This window comes from Amphiura filiformis, chromosome 18 (assembly GCF_039555335.1).
Source record: "Amphiura filiformis chromosome 18, Afil_fr2py, whole genome shotgun sequence".
Taxonomy (NCBI): domain Eukaryota; kingdom Metazoa; phylum Echinodermata; class Ophiuroidea; order Amphilepidida; family Amphiuridae; genus Amphiura; species Amphiura filiformis.
Genome location: NC_092645.1, coordinates 30,729,391 through 30,754,435, shown reverse-complemented (window position 1 = coordinate 30,754,435; position 25,045 = coordinate 30,729,391). Strand labels below are relative to the sequence as shown.

Sequence of the window (25,045 nt, the reverse complement as noted above, 5' to 3'; positions counted from 1 at the left end):
TCAATTTTATATACTCAATACTCATTTATTTAAACATTCCCTTACCATTGCTTACAGAAGCTGATCGCAAACATTTTACATGCAGGTGTGTCTCTATACGCATATATAGTGAAGCAGTATGCTTCTATTAGATTTTGGCCTGATATTATGCTCCAGGAGCTAGTGCTCCAGGAGCTAGTGCTCCAGGAGCATGCTTCTGGAGCATGAATAATCTGGAGTAGGCCTAATATTCTAAGTCCAACATGCTCCAGGAGCATGTTTTGAATGCACATTGCTCTAGGAGCATATTTGTTACATGCTCCTGGAGCATTGTGCATTCCAAACATGCTACTGGAGCATGTTGGACTTAGAATATTACTCCAGATCATTCATGCTCCAGGAGCATATGCTCCTGGAGCATAATCGGGCCAAAATCTCATCGAAGCCTGGAGTATGCTAGTATGATCATAGATTTTAACATCTATGGTATGATAGACCGACCGCTTTAGAATGTTTATATCCCCTCCGAAGGACGGAGTACTCCTTCATGGTATTTATCAAATTATATACAGACAAGTTCCCTATAAATCGATATGCCACGTTTGGATATACGAGGGTCATTCAAACAGTTTTATGATCACATCTCTGTTATCTTACGTGTCAGAATATTGAAATTACCCATGATTATACATGTACATCTTGGCAACAAAATAAAAGCCATTTGATAAAAATGTCATTTTTAGTTATTTAGATGTGTTTGTTCAGAGAAGATGTAATTAAATCTTCTTTGGTTTGTTAAAGCGATGTACCAAATCGGTTATTTACAGATTTGGTACATCGGAAACGGTCTGAAAAGAAACCTTGGTCAATTGTGATTATAAAAGTTTCCAACTGGAAATTATAACAGATTTATTTCTGAAAATGATTGAATTGCTTTATTTTTGTTAATGTAATTTAATCAATATCTAATGCTTGCAGATAGTATAGTTTTACTGGGTATCGTGTCTGTTGGACAACAAAGTCGATGCATCTTCAGAATATCTTCCATATCGACCTTTTCCATAAGTTGTTGAATCCGATCGAGTGAGCACTTATTGGTTCAAGTTGTATATTAATTGTTTCATAAGTTAAAAATTGTTAAATGATCGTTGGCTTTTCCTCCCAGCTACAAGTACATATCATTAGATTAATTAAGTTTACTTCGAGGACTGTTAAATATCAAAAATAAAGCAAATATCAATTTTTAATATAATGTGCAATAAAATTTGTATTCGCGAATTTCAAAAAATAAAAATTATTTGATACCAGAAAGACATTCCTCGTATTCAGAATGCAATTTGGTGTTATCTAATGTATCTCAGGTCCCACAAAAATAAAAACTTTACAAACGTTGCTACCAGAGCTCTTAATCAAATAATATATAATTGATATGTTACAATACAATTTTCAATTTGCATTAAATAGAAAAAGAAGCATAGACTGTAGGTGAGAGTTAATCAATTGCCTTGTCGGCATTGTAACATTACACACTTTATTCAATTTCTTCATTAAGACAATAAGGGGTTCAGCTGGTGCCGATTTATATCAAATTTCATCTACTTTACCCACGGCTAATACTGTGTCTTCGACTCGTGACACACGAATCATATACCACCACCATCCTCAGGGCTTCGGTTGTTAACCTTATGTGTGTTTGCAGTTATGAAATAATAAAAAAAACAATCATACTAACAAAGTAAATAAGCATATAAACAAGTCAATGTATTTTTGATGTATTATTTTTTGTTTCGAAATTTTTACGTTTTAAATAAACTTTTATAAATAGGTTTTGACTAAAACCAAAATATGTGTATAACCTGTTTATAACGTTTTGAAAAAAAAATGGGTTTGCTGGATATTAACTGGTATAGCAGTGATGATGATGATGATGATGATGATGATGATGATGATGATGATGATGATATTGATGATGATGATGATGATATTGATGATGATGATGATGATGATGATGATGATGACGACGACGATAACCGGTCCATCTGGGAGTTGCCTAACATTATTGGATCAAAGTAGTAGGAGTTAAAATGTTGAAAACTAAAATATCAAAGTTGTGATGTGAAGATTTGAAACCTTTTCATTCAACATTTCAGACCTTTTTCAGCATTTGATACCCTTTTGACGGATTCGGTCACCCATAGAAATCTGCATTAATGCATTTAAATAATTATAATGAACACAAACATGCCTAACATTGCAAGGCCTGGCTCTCTTGTTCTTGTTCTCAGTGGCGGCGCTAAGGGGACAAGGGGGCATTTACCAAATATTTTTATTGGCCCTCCCCTCAGTTTGCCCCCCCCCCCCACTTTGAAGACAAAACACCCAAAATTATGTAAATTTTCCATAAAAAATGTTGAGCATAATCATGTCAATTTTGCCTCCTGGTTTTGACTCCTCCCCCGAAAAAAATCCTGGTGCCGCCACTGCTTGTTCTTCAGATATAGGGAACATGCAAGGTTTTAGTGGCTGTATTACAGAATACTGCAGATTGACAATAGCGCATACAACAACCTTGCATCGACCATAACGGAGATATGATATTCACTCGACAATGGCAAAGAGAAAACGCGCCATAATACAGGGAGCTGAGGTGTCAAAATAGCAATCACTCGCAGCATTGATTTTACGCTCGGGTTTCTGTAATTTAATTTACCTGTTATACAGCACCGTATAAAATGATGTATAAAGAAGACCCGTGCTATTTGATGGTGAATGATAAAGCTGGGAGATGTGTTCATATGATAAGGGATTATATCGACATTTTGAGCGTCTCCTGACACAAAAATGTCTCATGGCATATGCCTATGTGACCGTACACCACGAATGAGCGTTAAATTCCGCCCGGTCAATTTTGTTTTATTTCGTGTTCAGAAAATGTATATCATAAGCTTTAAAATGGTATATAATTTGACTTCAAACGATATCCAGAAGCGGGGTTATGGTTTGTTGAACTTTGCTCCTTCAACAAAATGGTACCTTTTTCGGTTCTACATGTGTCTCTTTTTCCACATTGCTGGTAATAAATATCAAACAGTCATAATTGGCGATCATTTCAAATCATCCCCAAGTCAACAAGGTTCAAGAATGTCTTCTTATCGTTAATTGTTGGTTATACACCTAGACAAAATACAATGCTTTGTAACCCACCACTTGAATAGGATTTAGCCAAAGCAAACAAAGACCAGAGCTATTCAAGAATTCTACAGACATAGTAGAAGCTTATTTATCCTCTTCAACAATAGGATTATTGGTTGGTTTAAAAGGTGTTTGACTAGAGCTATCAAAGTGAGATACATGTCGCACCAACTTGAGGTACCTATGAATACGACCTTCATGCACAGTTTACACTGTAACTCAGAATACAATTTAGGACATTTACGGCTTATTCGTGGTGTACGGTCACATAATACCAATGATATCTTTAGAATGTATAGCTCGAGTGTCTTGATGGAGAGTTTCAATGGCCATTTATCAACTTGAGCGACTGCTTTCAGAGCCACTGATGTTTCAGTATGCAAAGCAGAACCTTCTGAAACGGCTCTTTTCAAAGCCACCAGAATTATATTCAGTAGCAATACGAGTGCAGCCTACTGAAACGGCTCTTTTTAGAGCCACAATTTCTTCAACAGGTAATATATACTTGCATCGTTGGGCAAGGGACGCCTAATAATATAGTTTTTCATGAACCGATACCAGAGTTAATCCTGATAAAAGATTTTGATCTTTCATCATGAAATGATACGACACTCTCATTATGACACTTACAGTATGAAACACTTCATTACAAAAAACTTTCATAATGAAAGTGCCACCTTTTTTTTCACTGTTAGAAAACTGTTAGATGTTGGGCAAATTGCTGAAAATAACCCAATGTTGGGTCAAATTTGTTTACTCAGCGGTTTTTTAACCCAGTGTTAAATGTCAAGCTTTTGTCAGGATTAACTCTGGTTTCTTCAGTATCAGGTCACTATTAGGAGTTGTAGACTACCCCATATATCTGGAGTTTCATAGCGGGTTGTTCCTTGCTCAACAATGTGAGGTTGCCCTTATCTGCAGAAATTATGCCTCTGAAAAGAGCCGTTTAAGTAGGTTGCACTCGTATTGCTATGCTACTGATTAATATGGTGGCTCTTGAAAGAGCCTTTTGGTTGCACTCGTATTGCTACTGACTATATGGTGGCTCTGAAAAGAGCCGTTTAAGTAGGTTGCACCCGTAGGCCCTATTGCTATGCTACTGAATAATATGGTGGCTCTTGAAAGAGCCGTTTTTGGTTGCACTCGTATTGCTACTGACTATATGGTGGCTCTGAAAAGAGCCGTTTAAGTAGGTTGTACTCGTATTGCTACTGAATATGTTTCAGAAGGTTTAGCCTAGCTTTACTGGAAAATCAGTGGCTCTGAAAGCCAAGTGTGAAAAAGTGTTATTATAATTCTCCATTAAGGCAGTTGAGATCAAATTTGAAAACTGTTTTTAAGTCGACAAAGAAAAAAGAACCGATTATCTCCATATACGATTATAGGCCTATACATTTAGACGTGAATTGGACACACGAATAACCAACGTTGGTACAACCCTTTATACAGGGTAGATGTAAGTGGGCAATGCGCTAACACGGATGTTTTTTTAATGTTATACAAATATTTAGATGTGCTCCTAAGTTAATGAATTAACATACAAGTCATGAACTGTAGGGTGCATCCGATTTTGCTCTTTTCCGCTTCCTTATAACGCATGTACGTTAAAGGTTAATTACTATCACTGTAGTCAAGTCAAATAAGAAATGATCTACCACTAATGTTACAGAATTCATTTCACATCTCCCCACCAAAAATAAAACATCGTAAGTGCATAGGAAACTATTAAATCCAAGATGGCCGCGTATGCAGGGGTGAAATTTCAAATCTGATGGTTAATAGAATGTATTCCTATCAAGACTCAAGGATTCACAAAAATATAGTTTGACCTCTTTTTGATGTATAGTTTCACCCCTGCATAAAACAGTCGTGTTGGATTGTATGAAGCAAATTTAGATTCCCTAAAAGACAAAAAATAAATTCGGGATCCGCCTTTTAAAAGCGCCCCCCCCCCCTCGCGTAATATTTAACGACTCCTTAATACTTTATAGTATTGCCAAGTTAAAATAGTTTAACCTCGTAAGTTTGTTATGTTTTAAAGTGATAATGATCACGACTTATTTCTGGTTATGGCAAGGTCGCACATCCGCATCCTTTATGCATAGGCCTACATGATAGCTCATGATGTCCTGGGCATACATGTAACTAATTATTTCCCGCCTTCTCTAGGGGAACAAGCAACAAATAGTAGTTCGATTGCCAAAAGTACTAAATTCGAAAGTACACGTACAGAAGTAAAAGATGATTTATTAAAGTTGGACTGGTAGGTATGGCTAGTCTTGTTCAAGGCCCTCTAATTTCCTCCCTCATGCAGCATTTGAATCCTATCGCTACTTCGGGCTCGCCAAGCCCATGAGCATGATGAGGGCCAGACTGCGGCTACCTATAATCACGCGTAAGTTGAACGACGGAACTCGGATTGAACCTACGAGCCCGTTCGTAATCTCAGTCCGAGCTCGATTTTTCAACGTACGCACGGTCATTTAGTAGCCGTAATAATCTGTGGCCCTTACTGACTTGGCGAGCCCGAAAATGGTCATGAGGGATGGGAGGAAATCTTAGAAGGCCTTGAACAAGGCTAAGGTATGGCAAGCCTAATGTACAATAATTGAGAAACCTAGTTCTCGATTTGTATTATGAAACGATCTCCCTCCTCCCATGAAAAAAACCGCTGTAACACTTTCGTAGTGCATGATGGGGCTTCCTTAAATCATCCTCTGCGCCATACTACTAAACAAGACAACACTACATAATTATGAAGATCATGTTTCATAATAATTTTGCCATTTATATTAAACATGTTAAAGAGCCTGGAAAACTGGTAATTTGTTTCGTTTGTGGAGAAATTGCCCAGGTGGGAAATACCAGTATTCCTTGATAAGGACATGCTGGGAAAATTTTTCGTTGAAAGCTAAACATGGCATAAATTTACCTACTCAATTCTTTAGTCTGGATTTCGGTGTTTCCTCTTCAATCATTTTGTTCTCTTTTATAGTATTACTAGGCCTATAGACGAATCCAACGAGCCAAGTGATGGTCAAAATTCAGTCGGCCATTACTGGGTCCTGTCTGCACCAAACTAGTGTTGTTACTGCCCAATTGGGTGGATTAAATCCGCTTAAAAATCGATGTTGAATTGTATTGTGTTGTAAACTTTCATCATTCTTTTGTCTACGTGTATAACACGGGTGATGGAATGCAGTCTAATATCCCCGCCAAGGCTACATCATTTCACATTTTAGGTGGGATAGACCTAAGGGGGGACCCAGCTATGGCCGGCTGCCATCATGTAGGAATGCGTGAAAATGGATTCGTCTATATGCCCACTATAATATTACAGATCATATAAAGTGCAAGGCGTTTCTGCGGTTAGAGAAATTAATGGAACCGTGAACTGCAAGGGCACGGACGCAACTGTATGATATCATCATTAAAGGCTTATCCAGTGATCCCAGCAAAAGTGTAAAAAAAAGTGCATAAATTTCCTTAAAAAATGTATTTTTGAAATGATAAATGCGACAAAAAATGAGGAAAACAGCAGTACAGGCTGTATCAAAATGATTGGTAGCCTACTCAATCAGTTTAGATGGTTATTGAAAAGCCTGCTTCTTCCAGAGGGTCTTCTTGAAATGACCATAATTTATAGTTACAGGAATGTTTGTGACATTAATCAACAAATTATGTGAATCCTATGTTGCATTTTGATGTGGCAGCGCAGTCATGTCCATATTCAGTGAAAACTGATGGGTACCAATCATTTTGATACACCCTGTATTGATTAAGTTCAAGCCCCCATTCAATACATGCTAATTTCTTTAGAGAAATATTACAGATTCATGTAAAAATATGTCTTATTTTGTCTTCAATATATACATGGCTTTCAACTTGACCACTATTAGCTCTTAAGGCTGTGTTAGCACATTATGACACTAAAACTTTGATGATTTTTACGATCTTCCGGATAGGCCTTTATGCAATGTAGCATATCATTTGGTTTAGCATATGCTTAATTAAGGGTTTTAAAATCAACTGTAATCATTTCCTTATCAATGTATAGATTACTCTAATAATTTTTATGCAATCTTTCTTATATTATTTTGATTGCCAACTTGATGATAGAAAAATAGAAAATATAAATATGGGTAACAAATTTGTATTAGGCTACAACGTAAAACAAAAGGCCCAGATCCCGGCCCAGATACTGTACACTTTTAGCAGGAAATCACGTGGAGCATATATAAACTTCCTTTTCCTTCTTTTTATCTCGACAGAACTTCCAGCCTTTTCTACCAGTGTCACTTAGCACCAGTACCACCCCTGTTGCTGCAGCATCCTCTGATTCCACCAAGGGATCTCTAATCCGGAAACCCGCTCTCTTGGTTGCTGAAGGCCACCGTATCAATTCATCCAAGTTGGAACATTTTAACCCATTTTGCAACCAGAGTTGTTTGATAAGCTGAATCGGAATCTCGTCGATATCATGTATGATTTTGGCACTATCTCTACAACGTTTTGTTGGTAACAGGATTTGGTGGTACGACATTTTGGATTACAGCAAGAGAGCAAGATTACCTAAGTGCCTTTCTTTTTGTGGGGGAAAAAACCAATCGTGGTGGAGAATTAACGTCATCTTCAATAAATAAGGTGTACTTTCTCAGTGTTACAGAAACGAAGTGGAACTAACCAAAAGTTATCGTTAAAGGAGTTTCCTTTGATCAGCAAATGTGTTGATTTATCGCATTATAGACCCAAGAGTTGAATAAAACTGGAACAAAAATGGAGGAAAGATTACGATGTTGCTGCAAAACTTTACAGTTGCTACTTCTATGTGTTTTAGCAACACACGCACAAGTTGGACCCTTTTTAGGTAAGTTTTTCCAGTTTGAATAATATAGTTTGGCAAATTTGTATGAAAAATATCCTATATACCTACTCTAATAAGTTAGATTAAAGGTTCTAAGTAGAACCTACAAAGGTTCTTGAGATAACCTGTGTGTAGAATTTTAAATGGTTCTTTGACAAACTGAAAAGGGTTCTGAATATGGTTCTGGAAAGGCTAGACTGACCCGTTTTAGACTTTGAAAGGTTCTAGAAAGGTCAGAAAGAACCATTTTGACGTTCTTTCAATTTTCAAGAACCCTTTTGTCTCTTCAGTGTTGGAAAATTCATTAGTCACATAAAAGTGCAACATCTTAGAGCCCCCTCCCCTTTGTCATGTTTGTGTTGCACAAAAATTAACTTAAAAATCCATTCAGTGATCCCAGCGCAAGTGTAAAAAAAAAATTATTTATAAATATTGCTTAAAAGTGAAGGATAAATCATTCACATCGTCATTTGGTAATTTTGAAATGAAAGAATTGGCAAAAAACGAAGAAAACAGCAGCTAATTTATATACGGTCAGTACAAATTATATTATGGAATTGCCTTATTTTGTCATAAATATACAGCTTTCGGCTGAACCACTATACCAGGTTACCGTATGTTAACACATCTATGACATTACCAAAATCTGAATTTTTATGATTTTTACGATCATCCGGATGAGCAAATCACTGAATAAGCCTTTAATTCATATAATTACACGTAATGCAAGCGCAGTCTATGGTAAATTAATCAAACGTTTACTTTTCAAATCACAATCAACATTTTGTTTTATGACAGTTTTATTACATAATTTCTTGAACCGTTAACTCCTCCAATCACCCTTATCATGTTCTTACTCAACTGTATCAAACCCCCAATGGAAACAGTTATGTTTTATAGTCATATATCTTTTTAAATGTTCTCTTGGCATGAATGAGAATTTCCCAGCCTGGGGGATCTCTGACGTCATCATGAACGTGCTAGGCCTACTTTACAAAAAAATAAAAGTGCAGTTTTAAACCTGCATAAAAAGCTGGGCACTATCGGGACTACACGGTATGCCTAACATGAGTCATAGCTCTCTAAATGTACACCGAGTGGAAAGAGTAGAAAAAGAGTGAGAGAGTGAAATTAAGGACAACCCCTTTTTGAGTGGAAAATTTTTAATTTTTTTTTAAAGGGATTGAAGAAAGTAGTCTGTATACTCTCAAAAGAGTGAATATTGCTTAAAGAAAATGTACTTTCTTTTCCACTCAAAAACGGGTTGTCCTTCGTCAGTAGCGTAGCCAGCGGGGGGGGCAGGTGGGGCAGAGTGCCCCCCCCTGACAAAAAATGAAAGAAAAAGTGCCCCTCTGACAAAAAATGAGAGAGAAAATCAGGAGGGCAAAGGAAAAGAAAAGGGCAAGGAGCCCTTTTCTAGCAAAATTCAGGGCCAAAATAGTGTAAAATACACAAATTTTCCGCGCTACGCGCGCAAATTGTAACAATAAAGCCCTTTTTTAGCCGGATAATGGGCGAAAATAGTGTAAAATACCATTTTTTTTCGCGCTACGCGCGCACATCATCCCAATAAGGCCCTTTTCGGGAAGCTCGAAGACATACAGTCTCTATGTATTGTATGATGCAACTGCAATTTTTTTCGTCTGTGCCCCAAAATTTTATTTTGCCCCCCCTGACCAAGAAAGCTGGCTACGCCCCTGTCCTTCGTTCAACTCATTGAAAGAGTGGAAATTCACTCTTTTACATTGAGAGAGAGATAACCTTTAATGTTTTCTTGGAATAGAGGAGAATTTCCCTGGCTCGCAGATCTATGACCTGAGACTATAGTAGCCTCAGCTATGACGTCATTATGAATGTTAGGACGTGCTAGGCCTACTTTACAAAAAAGTACAGTTGTAAAGCCGCGTAAAATCTAGGCATAATCGGGACTATACTGTATACACGGAACAGAATATGCCTAAAATTGTACATTTTTTGGCCCCAAATAGTGAGGTTACGGTGCTTTGTTTGTCGGGGAATGGGAGTGAGTTGGGTGCCCATCGTGGCGCCCCCACTGGACGCATTGCTGGAACTTATAAATATCCTGATGATGTTTAGTACAGCAAAAACCCTGAAAAACTTTTTTCAGAGTCTTGTACACTTATATTATAGAACAAGACGAATAGTATCAGTAGCAGAAATTCGAAAAAGTTGGTTACAATACAAATCGTAAATCATTACAGAAAGATTTCGCGATACGCTGTTGTGAACACACATATATAGCATCACTGCCCTCCAGTATTTGCGAGATTTTCTTCAAATTTTCAAAAAAAAAATGCAATGCCATTTATATCACCATTTTCATATGCATGGAAAATTAAATTAGATTTCAAACCAGTACAAGCTGAGTACACATATGTAGCCATATACCAAAAATGTAGGCCTAGAGATTCATAACATAGCCCTTAGTGACTTTATATATATTAAAACCCTAAAGACATTTATACATGTCATGCATGTTTACTCACGTACACCTTATGTTAGCCTCATTGATTTTTTTGTGGCAACGATTTTCACTGATCCACCAGCCTAGTTTTGCTCAAGAGTTTACCACGGCTTAATGCTGCATTAAAAAACAGATCACGATTTTGTCTATGATGAATTTTCTGTCATAGCAGAGGATGGTCTCTGGGCTATGGTGTCCCTTTTTCATGTTGTAGCCTAACTCATTGCTATGCTACTGGTTGTTGAATATGACCCCATGGCGACACGACACCATATTTTTTTCTGGGTAAGGGACGGCACAAAGTGGGGGGGGCAACAATCTGCACAATTGCCTATTGCATATTGAAGAAATCCAAAGCAAAGCAATGACTATGGGAACATTAACTATCCACGCGAGTGTCGACTGCAGAAAACAAAAAAAAAAAATTCAAAATTTAAAAAATGTCAGAAATGTACATTTTCATTACCATATTTGGAATCAGCATGAAAATTGCATTACAATGAGTACAAACAAGCCTAGTATTGGTTCAGTGGTTCTTAAGATAGCTCTTGATATTTTTAGAAAATATCTCAAAACTTGGAATTTTTATGTTGAAGCCTATGGCCAGCAGGCAGAGTATTAACAGAGCTTCATGTATATAAACGATATGTCGTAGCCAATGTTTGTCAAGAATATTTTACAAGTAATCGAATCTATGCTAGCATTTTTGTATTCATGTTGACTAACAGTATAGACAGATAGTTGGGAGCGCCACTCAATGCAAAGATAAACAACTCTTGAAACTGAAAATCAAAATAAACAACTCGAAAAAGCATGTTACACACCGCAGACTTTGCTTAAGGACGTACACGGTGCTGAATATCGTTTTACTATGATAGAGAAGGAATCGTTACTATACTATTATATTGTGTATTTTTATCAATTTTTCCAACTATTGAGGCGTACGAGCCTGTTCCAACTCGAACTCAAGCGTTCGATTGCACAAAATGATTGTTTTAAGAACATAAAAACGTGGTATACTTTAGTACTTTGTTGTTGTAAAAGAATAGTGAACTCATTCTCCACAAAAAGTGAAAATCACTCCCCAGTGAAAACCACTCCTTAAGAGTAGATTCGGTATTGTTGGTCGAAGCAACCAAAAATCGATTTTCATTATCTAAATCAATATATTATTGAAAAATAACACTTAAATGTTTTGCAAAAGTTTATACTACAAATTATATACTTAGAAAACTTATTGTTGTTAATGAGTTATGTACGATTTACAAAAGTGTTGTTGTTTCAGCCCTCTTAACAACATAACTCATGAACCACATGACTTACAAAAGTATATCTGTGATATTTGAGTTCATCTACACACTCGCTATGAAATGATCAATGTAAATTTTGACCAAAGCTCACTACCATTTGCAAGATGCTGTGAAATACCAAATCGCAACAGTTTGCTAACCTTAAAGGGGAGGAAGCCAAAACCACTCTTTCAAGGTATGATGAGGGACAATTACTTTTTCGAGTTATGCCCCTTAATCGTACTTTGAAAGAGTGGTTTCCACTCTTTTAGGAGTTGCTAGTATTTTCACTCTTTTTTTGGCCAAAATTAATTGATTTTGACTGGAAAGTTTTTGAAAAAAAAATCAGAAAATTTCAAAATATCAAGTTGCAAATTTTTGGCAAACATTTATAATTATTTTTAAAAATTAATATTTTTTCGATTTTTCAAGCTCTGGTAATATTTTAGGGTCATTTTAATTTTAGCCTCAAAATCTCGACCAACCGACCCTACTTGAAAAGTCCGACCGTTTTTTCCGTCCATAAGCAATAAAACATTACAGTATTCAACCGCCCGCGTGATTTGATTGAATTTACAACTTTTCATAAAATCGTCATCTGATCATGCTGATGGACGTTTGGAATTCGTTATATACAGAAGTGTCGTATCAAACTCAAGCTAACATATTTCTAAGCACGTTCTTAGCAATGTCAATGTTCTTAAGGGGGTACTACACCCCTGCACAATTTTGTGCCTATTTTTGCATTTTTCTCAAAAATTATATCGCATTGGTGGCAAGTAAGATATGTATATTATAGGGGCAAGGACTACAACTACTGCACTGGCAATTTTATTTCAGCACAGACAACAGTTGTGGAGTTACAGTCAAAATGAGGGAAAACCAATATTTGATCAATAAATCAATAACTACTTGCCTTGAGTTGCTGAATTTTCAGTGCAGTAGTTGTAGTCCTTGCCCCTATAATATACATATCTTACTTGTCACTAATGCGATATAATTTTTGAGAAAATGCAAAAATAGGCACAAAATTAGCTAGGGGTGTAGTACCCCCTCAAGCAATCATGTTAAGAATTATGACCTCTCAAACAAGCGTAAATTTTCTTTTTGTGATATATTTAGTTTACTACCTCTATGTCTGAAATTGTTGCTTTCTTTAGTTTTACTCATTCATTGTTTCCTATCTATGCTATAGCATTGTTGTATTCATGTTGACTAACAGTAGTGACAGATAGTTGGGAGCGCCACTCAATGCAAAGATAAACAACTCTTGAAACTTAAAATCAAAATAAACAACTCGAAAAAGCCTGTTACACACCGCAGACTTTGCTTTAGGACGCACACGATGCTGAATATCGTTTTACTATGTCAGAGAAGCAAATCGTTACTATACTGTTATATTGTGTATTTTTATCAATTTTTTCCAACTATTGAGGCGTACGACCCTGTTCCAACTCGAACTCAAGCGTTCGATTGCACAAAATGATTGTTTTAAGAACATAAAAACGTGGTTTACTTTAGTACTTTGTTGTTGTAAAAGAATAGTGAACTCATTCTCCACAAAAAGTGATGGACGTTTGGAATTCGTTATATTATACAGAAGTGTCGTATCAAACTCAAGCTAACATATTTCTAAGCACGTTCTTAGCAATGTCAATGTTCTTAAGCAATCATGTTAAGAATTATGACCTCTCAAACAAGCGTAAATTTTCTTTTTGTGATATATTTAGTTTACTACCTCTATGTCTGAAATTGTTGCTTTCTTTAAGTTTTACTCATTCATTGTTTCCTATTTTGAAGGCCAGCAAGAGTCGATCAAAGTACTTGGCAAATAACTTTTTTGTTAACTATGTTTTATCGTATGTTACAATTGACCCATGTAAAAACATTCAAAAGGGTTGCGTCACTTTTTTTTTTAAATTGTATACGTGTATTTTGATATCAAAGTGCAAAATTGGGTTGACGCCAGCCGTTCGTTTTACTGCTTCGCATCCCTAATAGTATCTCGTTTTCATATATAAGACAAAAGTGTTACGAATTGGAGACAATGAGACGTTAAAAGTTTGATATCCAGAACAAAAAAACATGAAAAAAGTGGAAGCTTCGATATTATCTTCCAATGAAAAGACCTCGTTACTGTCGGTTCCGATTGTTGGCAACACTTGCCTGTCTTGTAAGAATGTCCCGACCAGCTATCTCCGGTTACTTCCTTCAACAACAGATAAGGCTTGTTTCTGGCCTAAGTTTGGTCGGCGTTATCTTCTAGATTTCAGCCGTCAATGCCTAATATAATGCTTGATATGAAAATACAACTAGTGGCAAATGATGGTCATAGACCACAAACCTAGGTGGGGCGTGTTGGTGTTGTGGAGGTATCTGACCCCTGCAAAATTTTCCAAAAATTTTCCCCTGGTCATGTTGTTTGTTGTCACCGAGTTTGAGTCCCTTTCTCCTTACGGATGTCCAGAAAATGCAATTTTAAAATTTGACCCCAGATGACCTTTGACCTGACCCCTGCAAAATGTTCAAAAATGTTTCCGTGGTCATCAAGTTTGTTGTCACCGAGTTTGAGTCCCGTACCCCTTACAGATGTCCAGAAAAGACATTTTAAGATTTGACCTCTATACGACCTTTGACCTGACCCCTGCAAAATGTTCCCCTGATCATGAGATTTGTTGTCACTGAATTTGAGCCCCATACCCCTTGCAGGTATCCAGAAAGTGAATTCTAAGATTTAACCCCAGATAACCTTTGACCCAAAATGTTCCCCTGATCATTAAGTTTGTTGTCACCAAGTTTGAGCCCCGTACTCCTTACAGATGTACAGGAAATGCATTTCTAAAATTTCACATCTGCATGACCTTTGCCCTGACCCCTGCAAAACGTTCCCCTGGTCATGAGATTTGTCGTCACCGACTTTGAGCCCCATACCCTTACAGATATCCAGATAATACAATTGTAAGATTTTACCCCTTAATGACCTTTGACCCCAATTCTTTTTTCAAGTTATAGGCGTGTGGTATAGCCGATGCATATATGTGACTCCTCGCCACAACTGAGCCCGGATGTCGCCAGTGCCACTATTGAGATATGCTCCATCGAACTTAACAATAAACAATAGGAAAGAAAGGATTTATTGACTGTTTTATTGATTTTTCACTACTTAAATGTCAAGTACTATAGACATGATATACATCATTTTAAAGCTAATTTCAAGCAGAATATTTTGGTTGAATATCTCAAAAATGATGATTGGCGACATCCGGGCTCAGTTGTGGCGAGGAGTCACATATATGCAAATGACATCATTGTACTATATATAATATGTGACAGAAGAAGCAGTTTGAAGGTATTTGGTTAAATACCGGAAATGCCCTCTTAATGACCTTTGACCTCAATTACATGTAGGAGGAGAAGCAATTTGAAGTTATTGTCAGAAAGAAGAAGAAAAAGAAAGATTGGATAGCAAAACAGTACCTAGCTCGGGGGTTGTAAACCTCCCAGATAGGTAAGAAAGATCGAATAGCAAAACAGTACCTAGCTCGGTGGGGGGGTTGTAAATCCCCAGCTAGGTAATCAACATGATCAATGCTCATCATCTGCACATTATTATAATATCCACAACAACCATGACAACCGCCAGTGAACTTCTGAATGGTGAAATCGGAGTAAGTGGCTGACATCACCTGCTTGGAGGTCAGTGAAATTAGAGTTGTGACTGGGTTGCAGCAAGGGGTGGTTTTATTACCCAATTGGGAATCAACTTCCAGCTGCAAGTCTGATTCTACTTTTGATCTCTGTTCTGACCATGCTCACTATATAGTATACTTCCATGATTATATGTGCAAGTGACATAGCATTTTGAATTTGTTACAGAGTATGAGTTTTTTGTACCCAAATTTGTCAAAGGTTATTCAATGAATATACAAATATATTGGGGTTCAAGAACTGGGCCATGATAGGTGAGTCTCTGTTGCCAGCGGAAGTACAACACGACTGATTCTAATACCTAGGTTTGTGTAAACCCACCTAGGTAATTAGTGTGCCATGTCTCTGATATCAGTATTAGGCCTATCTGTACAAGATTTTTCAATTGGGACATTTTGTATAGGCCTACATGAATTTGTATTATTATTTTTTTTCATGATTCAGTGATATAGAGGGTATAAACACATTTTCCAAGTGAAAACTACTCCACTGGATATGCCATTATTTTCACATCAAAGACCCTGGGTCTAGATCGTTCATGTCATTGTACCCTGGCTGGGCTAGCAAGTATTTAGTAAACCTCAAAATTATGCTATTTGTCCCTGTCCCACAAAATGAGTACAAATTCAAAAAGACATACTACAAGTATGCCTGCAATTGCTGCAAAGCCGCGATTTGTTAGCAAATATGTGCAATTTTGGAAAAGACATCTTTAAATTTTAGAAACCAAATCAAAAACCAATCTACAAATGTTTGGGGCACTGACTGAAAAGCTATTGAAGTAGCTACAGCAAAGAACAAATACTTGCAACAAGTTATTTTGTCCTTATTTTCAGAAAGCTGGACCACAGCACATAATTCCAAACTGTCACCCACAAGCATTAAATCACTTGAATCGGCTCAACAATTTGAGCATCATCATGATAATAGCTGCTGCAAACAAACATCAGATGTTAGACATGTTAAAAAAATAACAAAAACAAATTCCACTTTCCTCATAGCAGCTATCCCAGAGGTGCCATCAGTTATTTATGGTTTTACTAAACTTTCTTTGCAAGTCACACCGAGACTGCCCACAATATTAACCCTCACAGGTTCTAACACACACTATTACCACAGAGGAACAGCCTCTAGTAAACAAAGGCAAAACAATTTTCCATGACATCAACTTGGGTTTCATACTTTAACCCTCTCTGAGTCTCTGTTGCCAGCGGAAGGAATGGACTAAAAAAGAATACCTAGGTGGGTGTAAACCCACCTAGGTAAATAAATGTTTTTAAGCCGTCAAGTTGAGAGTACGAGTCGCGTTGTAGTCCCTGTTTGGACTCGTAAAACAACTGAGCTAATTTGAAGTTCCCTTGGCCAAGGAACTAACTTCTTATTTGTGACTGGACACCACGAATCAGCCGTAATAAAGTCGGCCCGGTCAATTTTGTTTTATTTCGATTCGTGTTTAGAAAATATATATCATAAGCTTTGAAATGGTATATCATTTGAGTTCAAACGATATCCAGAAGCAGGGTTATATATGGTTTGTTGAACTCTGTTCCTTCAACAAAATTTTTCCTTTCTTCTGTTATACATGTGTTAATAAATATCAAACAGTCATAATTGGCGGTCATTTCAATTGTTTCGATTGTTTATTTTGGTATGTATATGGCGTGTGCTTCTTAGGTGCAAATTCCTTGTTGTCGTTAAATGGGACACAATGGTCAGCAAATCCTGTAAAGTGTGCTGAGGCTTGTGATTTGTATCTTTCTCCGACTCTCTTTATAGCCTTATTTTGCGGCATGTCTCCGAATCAGTTGAAAAAACTCTACTTGGAACATAGTAATCATAACTTTTCATGCCGACGTAGCCACCTCTACTTTAATTGTCTCTCTATTTTAAGATATATTCGGGGACGGAAACCAAAGATTTGCATAGCAGTTGGCATGGTTGGGGTGCCTTTAAATTGTTTTAGTTCATAGTGTAAGTTGCAAATGCAATCAAGAAATACAAATTTAATATTTAATAATTATTATTACAGATACAACAATAGTGCTTATATAATCCAAAACTCGCCATATTTTTACTTATTCAAGTGTATTAGAAGTTGATCTTAAATCTCGCTAGCAATTACAAAATATTTCACTTAACGCTCTCCACGCGGGTGTCGACTGCCGACGACAAGTTTAATTTTTTTTAAATTACAAAAATTCAAAACTGTAAATTTTCATGACCATATTTGTAATCAGCATGAAAAATGCATTAAAATGAGTACAAACAAGCCCAGTATTGGTTCAGTGGTTCTTGAGATAGCTCTTGATATTTTGAAAAAATATTAAAACTTGGGCTTTTTATGTTGAAGTATAATAGTAAGGACGCAGAGCATTAAACCTGTCCTGAATCCACTTGTCAAAGCTTGAAGACAGTTGCTGTCTATTTGCGCTGATAATAATACATGTAGGTCGTCTAGAGTACGATACGTGAGCTGGGCGTAGGCCTACGTATGACTTGTTGTTTAGAGAAGCCGCGAGGCCTTACATCCAAAATTTCTAAATATATTTTCCGCAATTCATAGACGAAATTGATTTTGATCAAACGAAGCAGTTAGGCTGTAAATTGGTCTGGCTAGATGGGTCAGTGTGCTATTCGAATTGAAATCCATCCTCCTATGGAAGAGACAAGACCTAAATATCCCACATAGGGAGTGTGCATTTCAAATGAGGTTACCTAAATGGGTGACTCGATTTAAAATCTACACCCCCTGTATTAGAGATTGAGGCAATGTCTTCCAGGGGGAGTGTGGATTTAAACTGGAATAGACCAATTTTCACTTGGAATGAGTTCCCTTATAATGTTACCGCGAGCGTCATGGCTTGTATGTATGGCAAAGAATTGGATGAAAAGATACAATGACAGCGTGATTTCGAACTATACAATAGCGGACACAGGCTGCAACAACTTACCAATTATATATGACGTGTTTCTAAAATCACGTGGTTCATAACCGCGCGAGGAGAGCCATGCAGATTTTATTAGTTTTGACCACCACTTATGGACCAGGAATAATCCTTTATGCCGTTATTATCTAAACGGATGTTTCGGACGTTTTCATCCTCTCGACATGCTCGAGAAAAATCATGCACATGGGGCAGAAATGACACCCCTTATAACAAGCCTGTGGTATCTCCTTCATAGTATAACCCATATAACTCATCTTGTGTGTCCACTTTATTTGTCTCACTGTGATATTTGAGTGCAAACACCACTATGTCATGCTCCCCTTCGGCCTACCTTACAACACTGAACAATAAAAAAACCAAAAAAAAACCCAACAAAATACTTAACATCCTGACTTTGTTTTGTTTTTTAATTAATTTTATTTACTTGCCTCAATTTTGGACAATTTCAAATAAATTTGGGGATCTTTTTGTTGAATTTGCTTTAATCTGCTAAATTTTAGCAAGCTTTATAAACCTAGTGCATCACGATTTGTTGTCTATCTCAAGAATGCGAGACTTTTGTTAGGATTGCAATCAACCGTTAACGGGCCCATTAAAAGTAGGCCTATTTTGTTTAAACTGAATCAAAGGATATAATGGATTGTACCGCTGTTTATATGAACTACATCGGTAAAATTCACATTTAAAACATGTAGCATCCGTACTTTATCATGTTTAGCCAATTTTATAAAGAAAGACGTTGATTACGTATTCGCGAACATTAAAAATCACTGAACATTATGTGTTACAACACCCCCTTTTGATTCTTGACGCATTCTAAAAGCTTCTAAAAACCAGATCTGTCTTTAAAAGACATGGCGGGATGGGTTCAGGAACCTTGTGACTTTGCAAGAAGATGGATAATTTTTAAGAGCTTTTAAGAGCTACTCAAATAAGGTGGCATACATTGGACTACTATCTAAATAAATCCTAAACATCTTACAGTGGCGTACCGTGGCCGCCCCTTCCCCGGGGGGGCTGAAGAAAATCCAATTTTGCCGCCCCTTCCTCAACAGCCCGAAAAGGTTGCCCCAATTTTTTTTTACGGTCGTTTGAAAAAGTGAAGAGCAAAAAAAAAAAAGGATTTATAGGCGCTACCGCCCCAAAAGCAACACATTTTGATGTATAGTACAATTTTTTTTTTTTTTTTAAATACGCGCATGTCTTAGGCCTATATCTGTTAAGGTATTCATATTTGGCAGTTCAGGTTCTAGCATTTTGTGGTTATTTCGTAAATGCCAAAAAAGGGGAAAATTATCTCTTTTTTCTTCATATTATGTTGACACTGACATATCTCAAGAACCACAAAGGCAACGTCTGTTGAGCGTATGCATTTTCTTCAGAGGCTCTGCAGTAAGAACCATGTTTTACTTTCCAGACTGGTATAGTGTGAATTCTTTAATATTTAGTTAAAGCCTTTCAAAAACCGAGCCATCGGAACGTGACATTAAGGCGACGTCGCTATACGGAATCACAATTCCGTATCGTTTTATTTGTTGCTGGATCTAATTATTGTATAAATTCTAAGAAATTCACTGATTTGCCCTTTAATTTCACTATGTCTGAACAGTACTTGCAGATATATCCGTCAAAATTTGAACAAAATCTTTTAATACATTTTGGTGAAGAACCAGAAGGCCAAAAGAACTGTGTGAAAATTATTATGAATTCATTGACGTAGCCGGTTTTTTTATGACAGGTTGGCGTATGCAAACTGTCAGTAAAGTTTGTCATATGAAGCCTGTGCTTGAAGCAGAAATTTGAATGTTTAAAAAACTAGATTCACTATTAAATTTAGCCGGGAGATGATAATAATTGATAATGCCTTGAGTGTGCGTGACAATCGCTTCCAAAATTTACCGTTCCTCGGGGGGCTTATAACTGGAAGAAAATGGGAACGAAGTGTTTAACAATTAAAGAGTATTTTTAGATCTAATGCACCTTAAGATCGAGGAGTATCTTAAATTGACGGTCTCGAGACTGCCGTTTCAGCATGTTCAGGAAAATAAAATTATGATACAATTAAACAAAATGTAGAAATAAATAGGACTCTTGTGTATTGTTTTGATAATGCCTTTTTTATTGAGATCTTTGCAAATCTTTGCAAAACTCGTGAGTTCCCGCGAGAGCGAGTATTAAATTATAGACTAGAAACCAAATGCACATAAAGCCACTCGGAACTGTCGGGACTTGAACCAGGGACCTCATGTAAAGCGAGAACCGCTACGCTTACTCGCATATTACCAATTGGGTGGAGGGCATTCTACTTGATCTCGGCCCTTAAACATTTCAAAATACTTCACAAAGATAATGCTCAACTTTTGTAACAATAATTATACCATGATCACAAGGATAATGCTCAACTTTTGTAACAATTATTATACCATGATCACAAGGATAATGCTCAACTTTTGTAACAATAATTATACCATGATCACAAAGATAATGCTCAACTTTTGTAACAATTATTATACCATGATCACAAAGATAATGCTCAACTTTTGTAACAATTATTATACCATGATCACAAGGATAATGCTCAACTTTTGTAACAATTATTATACCATGATCACAAGGATAATGCTCAACTTTTGTAACAATAATTATACCATGATCACAAAGATAATGCTCAACTTTTGTAACAATTATTATACCATGATCACAAAGATAATGCTCAACTTTTGTAACAATAATTATACCATGATCACAATGATAATGCTCAACTTTTGTAACAATTATTATACCATGATCACAAAGATAATGCTCAACTTTTGTAACAATAATTATACCATGATCACAAAGATAATGCTCAACTTTTGTAACAATTATTATACCATGATCACAAAGATAATGCTCAACTTTTGTAACAATTATTATACCATGATCACAAAGATAATGCTCAACTTTTGTAACAATTATTATACCATGATCACAAAGATAATGCTCAACTTTTGTAACAATTATTATACCATGATCACAAGGATAATGCTCAACTTTTGTAACAATTATTATACCATGATCAGAAGGATAATGCTCAACTTTTGTAACAATAATTATACCATGATCACAAAGATAATGCTCAACTTTTGTAACAATTATTATACCATGATCACAAAGATAATGCTCAACTTTTGTAACAATAATTATACCATGATCACAATGATAATGCTCAACTTTTGTAACAATTATTATACCATGATCACAAGGATAATGCTCAACTTTTGTAACAATTATTATACCATGATCACAAGGATAATGCTCAACTTTTGTAACAATTATTATACCATGATCTCAAGGATAATGCTCAACTTTTGTAACAATTATTATACCATGATCACAATGATAATGCTCAACTTTTGTAACAATTATTATACCATGATCACAATGATAATGCTCAACTTTTGTAACAATTATTATACCATGATCACAATGATAATGCTCAACTTTTGTAACAATTATTATACCATGTTCACAAGGATAATGCTCAACTTTTGTAACAATAATTATTATACCATGATCACAAGGATAATGCTCAACTTTTGTAACAATAATTATTATACCATGTTCACAAGGATAATGCTCAACTTTTGTAACAATAATTATACCATGATCACAAGGATAATGCTCAACTTTTGTAACAATTATTATACCATGATCACAAGGATAATGCTCAACTTTTGTAACAATTATTATACCATGATCACAAGGATAATGCTCAACTTTTGTAACAATAATTATACCATGATCACAAGGATAATGCTCAACTTTTGTAACAATAATTATACCATGATCACAAGGATAATGCTCAACTTTTGTAACAATTATTATACCATGATCACAAGGATAATGCTCAACTTTTGTAACAATTATTATACCATGATCACAAGGATAATGCTCAACTTTTGTAACAATAATTATACCATGATCACAAGGATAATGCTCAACTTTTGTAACAATTATTATACCATGATCACAATGATAATGCTCAACTTTTGTAACAATAATTATTATACCATGATCACAAGGATAATGCTCAACTTTTGTAACAATTATTATACCATGATCACAATGACAATGCTCAACTTTTGTAACAATTATTATACCATGATCACAATGATAATGCTCAACTTTTGTAACAATTATTATACCATGATCACAATGATAATGCTCAACTTTTGTAACAATTATTATACCATGTTCACAAGGATAATGCTCAACTTTTGTAACAATAATTATTATACCATGATCACAAGGATAATGCTCAACTTTTGTAACAATAATTATTATACCATGATCACAAGGATAATGCTCAACTTTTGTAACAATTATTATACCATGATCACAAGGATAATGCTCAACTTTTGTAACAATTATTATACCATGATCACAAGGATAATGCTCAACTTTTGTAACAATAATTATACCATGATCACAAGGATAATGCTCAACTTTTGTAACAATAATTATACCATGATCACAAGGATAATGCTCAACTTTTGTAACAATTATTATACCATGATCACAAGGATAATGCTCAACTTTTGTAACAATTATTATACCATGATCACAAGGATAATGCTCAACTTTTGTAACAATTATTATACCATGATCACAAGGATAATGCTCAACTTTTGTAACAATTATTATACCATGATCACAAGGATAATGCTCAACTTTTGTAACAATTATTATACCATGATCACAAGGATAATGCTCAACTTTTGTAACAATTATTATACCATGCATCACAAGGATAATGCTCAACTTTTGTAACAATAATTATACCATGATCACAAGGATAATGCTCAACTTTTGTAACAATAATTATTATACCATGATCACAAGGATAATGCTCAACTTTTGTAACAATAATTATTATACCATGATCACAAGGATAATGCTCAACTTTTGTAACAATTATTATACCATGCATCACAAGGATAATGCTCAACTTTTGTAACAATAATTATTATACCATGATCACAAGGATAATGCTCAACTTTTGTAACAATAATTATTATACCATGATCACAAGGATAATGCTCAACTTTTGTAACAATAATTATTATACCATGATCACAAGGATAATGCTCAACTTTTGTAACAATTATTATACCATGATCACAAGGATAATGCTCAACTTTTGTAACAATAATTATACCATGTTCCCAAAGATAATGCTCAACTTTTGTAACAATTATTATACCATGATCACAAAGATAATGCTCAACTTTTGTAACAATTATTATACCATGATCACAAGGATAATGCTCAACTTTTGTAACAATTATTATACCATGATCACAAGGATAATGCTCAACCTTTGTAACAATTATTATACCATGATCACAAGGATAATGCTCAACTTTTGTAACAATTATTATACCATGATCACAAAGATAATGCTCAACTTTTGTAACAATTATTATACCATGATCACAAAGATAATGCTCAACTTTTGTAACAATAATTATACCATGATCACAATGATAATGCTCAACTTTTGTAACAATTATTATACCATGATCACAAGGATAATGCTCAACTTTTGTAACAATTATTATACCATGATCACAAGGATAATGCTCAACTTTTGTAACAATTATTATACCATGATCACAAGGATAATGCTCAACTTTTGTAACAATTATTATACCATGATCACAATGATAATGCTCAACTTTTGTAACAATTATTATACCATGATCACAATGATAATGCTCAACTTTTGTAACAATTATTATACCATGATCACAATGATAATGCTCAACTTTTGTAACAATTATTATACCATGTTCACAAGGATAATGCTCAACTTTTGTAACAATAATTATTATACCATGATCACAAGGATAATGCTCAACTTTTGTAACAATTATTATACCATGTTCACAAGGATAATGCTCAACTTTTGTAACAATAATTATACCATGATCACAAGGATAATGCTCAACTTTTGTAACAATTATTATACCATGATCACAAGGATAATGCTCAACTTTTGTAACAATTATTATACCATGATCACAAGGATAATGCTCAACTTTTGTAACAATAATTATACCATGATCACAAGGATAATGCTCAACTTTTGTAACAATAATTATACCATGATCACAAGGATAATGCTCAACTTTTGTAACAATTATTATACCATGATCACAAGGATAATGCTCAATTATTATTATTATTAACGGCATTTATAAAGCGCCTTTACAAATTGGACAAAGCGCTGTACAAAACAAAACAACCTTAAGAATACAAAAACATTTTTAAAACAATCAAAACCTTAAAAATACACACATAGCATAATCAAAGAAGCAGTTAAAAACATGATACATGTACAAGTAATGATTTCCATCCTAAAATAAATACCAAAATGAAAACATAAACCTTATATAATGTACAGAAGTAAAAACACTATTTGAAACATAACTGATATACGCTAAAAACCATTTCTAAATATTAGGCAAAAACACAATAAAATATCAGCAAGGAGGCGGTGAATTACTTAGATGGATATAAGTAAGTTTTGAGTTGT

The 25,045-nt window shown here is 35.4% G+C and overlaps 1 protein-coding gene across 1 annotated transcript in view; it reads left to right on the top strand.

The window, feature by feature from the left end:
- LOC140139093 (scavenger receptor cysteine-rich domain superfamily protein-like) overlaps window positions 1-25,045 on the top strand; it is a 298,566-nt gene that overhangs the window by 177,493 nt on the left and 96,028 nt on the right. Inside the window, exon 3 of the mRNA XM_072160874.1 lies at window positions 7,443-8,038. Coding sequence (XP_072016975.1) covers window positions 7,948-8,038 — 91 coding nt within the window. The 5' untranslated portion in view covers window positions 7,443-7,947. The remainder of the gene's footprint in view (window positions 1-7,442; window positions 8,039-25,045) is intronic.